A 4,985-nucleotide genomic window follows, 5' to 3' on the forward strand; every position below is an offset into this window, starting at 1 on the left:
CAGACATCTGCCCCTGGCCTAGGAATACTCTTCCTGGCCTCTCTGTGTCATGCATTATAGCCCATGTGGCCCCAAGTGTGGAAACAAATCTCTTTTCCAGGGTACCTGAATATGGTCACTATGTTCACATACTCCAAATAGCACTGAGACTTGGTCTAGGTGAACTGTTAACCTACAGTGGGCCTGCCTAGACTTCAAAGGTCAGATGGCATGAAACACTCCTCAAAGTCTGAAGACATTAGTCATACAGTAAATTAAAATACAGAGATTCTTGGAGGAGGCAGTGGTTGAAGTATTAGAAAACAGATTTGTCAGGACAAAAATATCTTGTCATCACCATTTTGCCTAATGGACAAGTGAATACTGAGACTGGAGCCTAATTTTTAAGCTGCTCTTCTGTCTTCATGTGTCAAAATATTTAACATTGGCTTCTGGTTCTCCCAAGAGTTGTCTCCATTGCTTATCTTCCTTTTTCTATATATCCAATCTCTTCTTTTAAAATATTGGTTCTCTTCTACCATGCAAGCATGTTAAAATCTCTTCCATTATGAAGGCCAGGAAGAAATCATGTTGCATGAGTAGGGTGTCATGAGCTGTGGGGATGAGAATCTCTGGGGATTGTATTTGACTGTCACTTCATATTAACTTGAGCAGAAACTAAAAGGGCTTTCTCTTTCCCCTTTCTCTCAGGTCTGTTGGACAGGTGTGATGGCAGAAGCTTTGATGATGATAAAAACCAGCGGAGAGGTGACAGTGGCGATGGCGAGGGCCCAAGGCTCCTCTGGTCCAGTGGCTTTGCCTCTGGACTGGCCCTTCTCTAACTACCGGCCCTTCGAGCCCCAGGCTTTGGGCTTCAGCCCAAGCTGGCGGCTGACGGGCTTCTCAGGCATGAAGGACTGAAGCTGCAAGGTCCCCCAGGAGGTGCTGCTCAAACTCCTGGCGGGACTGATGTGGCCCTCTCCGGGCAGGGGCCTGGTCAGAAGCCAGAAAGAGGTGCCCCAGGAACCCAGCCTACTAGTCGGGGCTCTCCCCAGCCGACCCTTCCCAGCCCTGGGCATTGGGATGGACTCCTGCATCATCCCCCTGAGGCGTGGGGGCCTGTCACTGGTGCAGACCACTGACTTCTCTTACCCCTTGGTGGAAGATCCCTACATGATGGGGCGCATAGCTTGTGCCAGTGTGCTAAGTGACCTCTACGCCATGGGCATCACTGAATGTGACAACATGTTAATGTTACTCAGTGTCAGCCAGAGGATGAGTGAGGAGGAATGCAAAAAGGTGATGCCCCTCATGATCAAAGGCTTTCGGGATGCTGCAGAGGAAGGAGGGACTGCCGTGACTGGCGGACACACGATGGCCAACCCTTGGATTATCATTGGTGGAGTTGCCACTGTGGTATGTCAGCCAAATGAGTTCATAGTGCCCGACAGCGCTGTTGTTGGGGATGTGCTGGTGTTAACCAAACCCTTAGGAACCCAAGTTGCTGTCAATGCCCACCAATGGCTGGATAACCCTGAGAGATGGAATGAGGTAAAGACAGTGGTCTCCAGAGAAGAGGTAGAGTGGGCCTATCAGGAAGCCATGTTCAATATGGCTACCCTAAACAGAACTGCTGCTAGATTGATGCATTCATTTAACGCCCATGCCGCCACAGATATCACAGGCTTTGGCATTCTAGGACACTCCCAGAACCTGGTAAAACAACAGAGAAATGAAGTGTCTTTTGTCATTCATAATCTACCCATCATTGCCAAGATGGCTGCTGTCAGCAAGGCCAGTGGGAAGTTTGGGCTCCTTCAAGGAACAGCAGCTGAAACCTCTGGGGGATTACTGATTTGTCTTCCAAGAGAACAGGTGGCTCGCTTTTGTTCTGAAATCAGATCTTCCAAACATGGAGAGGGCCACCGAGCATGGATTATTGGCATTGTAGAAAAGGGAAACCGGACAGCTCGGATCATCCACAATCCTCGAATTATTGAGGTCCAACCTCGTGGGACCACTCCTTCTGCTCTTACTCCCGCCAAATCCAGTGCCTCCTCGGAGTCTAGCTTGTAAGATGAAATGGCTGAAGTTGTTGGAGCCTTTGTACACAGTCACGGACGATTCTCAAGGGTTGATTTTAAGAAATTTCCAATGGTTACAGCTGCTTTTCCTGGGTGGTCTCAATCAGCCCATCAAAAGCGGCCTCAGCTGGGCTTGGTGGCTCAGCCTGTCATCCCAGCACTTTGGGAGGCCAAGGCTAGTAGATTGCCTGAGCCCGAGGGTTCAAGACCAGCCTGGGCAACTTGGAGAGACCTCGATTCTACAATTAAATAAAAATTAAATAAAAATAAAAAAGAAATGAGAGTTAGAAAAAACCCTCACAAAAAAAAAAAAGGCGACCTCTAGCTACAGTCTAATACCAGAATGAACATTTTGAACTATGTGGGGACATTTGATCAACTCTTATTAAAATTGCACATGCACAAAAAGTAAATTGCAAAATGAAAAAAAAAAATTAAATCAGAAGCAAATGAGTTGGGACCAACACTGTTGATAAATCTTAATTAAGAGCTCTTATAATGCAAAGTCAAATTCTGTATTAGAGTTTTCTGAAGTACTGGCTCTGTCCTGCTCTGGACAAGAATTGAGCAGCTTGTCTGAGTGGGAAAGGAGGACCTGCTACCACCTGACTTGGTCTCTGTCAATGATGTCTCTCCCTCTAAACCCTATGAAGGGCTGGGAGAGGCAGAGCAAACCCCAGAGCCCAGGCCTTGGTGGTTATTAAGATGTCAAATATGGCTGGGCTTGGTGGCTCATACCTGTAATCCCAGTACTTTGGGAGGCCGAGACAAGAGGATTGCCTGAGCCTAGGAGCTTGAGACCAGCCTAGGTAACATAGTGAGACTTCATCTGTACAAAAATTAAGAAAAATTAGCCAGGCATTGTAGTGCATGCCCGTAATCCCAGCTAACTGGAAGGTTGAGGCAGAAGGATTGTCTGTGCTTAGGAGGTCGATGCTGTGGTGAGCCACGAGTATGCCACTGCACTTCAGTCTGGGTAACAGAATGAGACTTTGACTCAAAAAAAGATGGCTGGGCTCGGTGACTCAGCCTGTAATCCCAGCACTTTGGGAGGCTGAGGCGAGTGGATTGCCTGAGCCCACGGGTTCAAGACTCGCTCAGGCAACTTGGCGAGACCTCATCTCTACAATAAATCAAAAATTAGCCGGGCGTGGTAAGCGCACGCCTGTAGTTCTGGCTACTTGGAAGGCTGAGGTGGAAGGATCACTGGAGCCCAGCAGGTCGAGGTTGCAATGGCTGGGAGCATGCCACTGCACTCCAGTCTGGGTGACAGAGTGAGACTCCGACTCAAAAAAAAAAAAAAAAAGAAAGAAAAAAGAAAAGAAAAAAGATGTTAAATATTGTGCTGAAAATTCCTGGTGACTTAATCAATAAAGAGCAATTTCTAACTAAAAGATAATATCTCTCTTGTCTTGGAATGCAAAACCCTCCTTCAACTATCCTCCTTTTCCTTCTCACAGTTTCTTCTCTGTCTCTCCATGTGTGAACTTTACAGCTTAGTGTGTCTCAACCTGTGGTGTGCTTCAGAATCACTTGCAGAACTTGTCAGAACACAGACTGTGGGCCTCATCCCCAGGGCTCCTGATCCAGCGGGTGTGGGGTAGGGTGTTTCTAACAAGTTCCCAGGGGATATTGATGGTTGGGGAACCCACTTTGAGAACCATCACTCTGAAGAGCGTCCTCCCCATCCCTTGGCCTTGCTTGCTCTTTCTCCACTCACTACCCAACCTCGCTGTCCTCCACCTGGCCCCCTACTGACCTCCAAAGGTCAGATCCAGGGGACGCTTTGTGTCCCATCTTACTCGAGTCCTCTGTGACATCCGCCACCCAACCACGTCCCTCTCGTTCTTCTTCTGGCTTCTGTGACATGACTTCCTCCCCATCGCCAGCTTCCTTTCCAGTTGCTCTTTTTGAGTTGCCTTTACGGGCACCTCTTCTCCTACCCATGGTGTGTTTCCTCTTCCTCTGGACTCTGTTCTTGTCCTTAGCTCTTTCACTCTGCATTCTTCCTGGGATGCCTCACCCAGGCTTATGACTTCGGCATCAGTGCCAACAAGCCTCAGATTGACTTTTCTATGGCAGGCCTCTCTTCTGGTTCCATGCCTGTGCATCCACAGACTCATGAAGTTAGATGTGTTCCCAAATAGGCTTTTGTTCTGAAATCGGATCTTCCAAGCATGGAGAAGGTCACCAAGCATGGAGTGTTGGCATTGTGAAAAAGGGAAACTGGACGACTCGAATCACCAACAGTCCTCAGATTATTAAGGTTCAACCTTATGGGCCCACTGCTTCTGCTCTTCCTCCTGCCAGATGACTCCCTTGTTTTCCCTTATCTCCCTGAGGGGCAACCATTTTATTTTTCCCAAGCCAGAAATCTGTGCCATTCTTATATTTTTTCTCCCTCATCCTTAATCCTGATGTCCGATTCATCATCAAGGCATCTCATATCTCTTCTCCTTTCCATTTTCCATTGCTAATGCCTTAGTTACTCTTTGTCAATGTTACTGAAACACCCTCTTAACACAGTTTCCAGGCTGGGTAGTTCCTGGTTATCAGCTTTCTGATGTTTCTAGGCACTTTTCAAATAGTAGGAATATATAGGTCCCTCAACTCAGGTAACATCTTGCCGTTCCATAAATTCTGGTTTGGTCATTTGATGCTCTACCACTTTAAACAACAAGGAAACTTTTACTAGTAATACAGTAAAAGTACATGGATACTCCCTTGTGCTACCTCATATAATCAAATCATTCTCACACAACTGGAGCACGTATAGCATTGCTGTTCATTTGTGGAAAATCTATACTTTTTCTGCAGTGCAATGTGTGTAAACTTCTGCCCTGGCGTTCTAGACTTGGCGGTTACTGTCCTTTTTCACAAAGTACCACTGCTGTCAGGGAAGAGGCTAAAAGGACCCTCCCC

The 4,985-nt window shown here is 47.2% G+C and overlaps 1 protein-coding gene across 1 annotated transcript; it reads left to right on the forward strand.

The window, feature by feature from the left end:
* The first annotated feature begins 708 nt into the window (after nt 1-708).
* On the forward strand, nt 709-2,055 carry LOC103256508 (selenide, water dikinase 2-like). Its single transcript, XM_008054358.1, has one exon. It carries the CDS (start codon nt 709-711, stop codon nt 2,053-2,055), a length of 1,347 nt encoding a protein of 448 aa, XP_008052549.2.
* The last annotated feature ends 2,930 nt before the right edge of the window (nt 2,056-4,985 follow it).

This window comes from Carlito syrichta, unplaced genomic scaffold, assembly GCF_000164805.1.
Source record: "Carlito syrichta isolate Samal-C Ts95f unplaced genomic scaffold, Tarsius_syrichta-2.0.1 Scaffold289800, whole genome shotgun sequence".
NCBI lineage: Eukaryota > Metazoa > Chordata > Mammalia > Primates > Tarsiidae > Carlito > Carlito syrichta.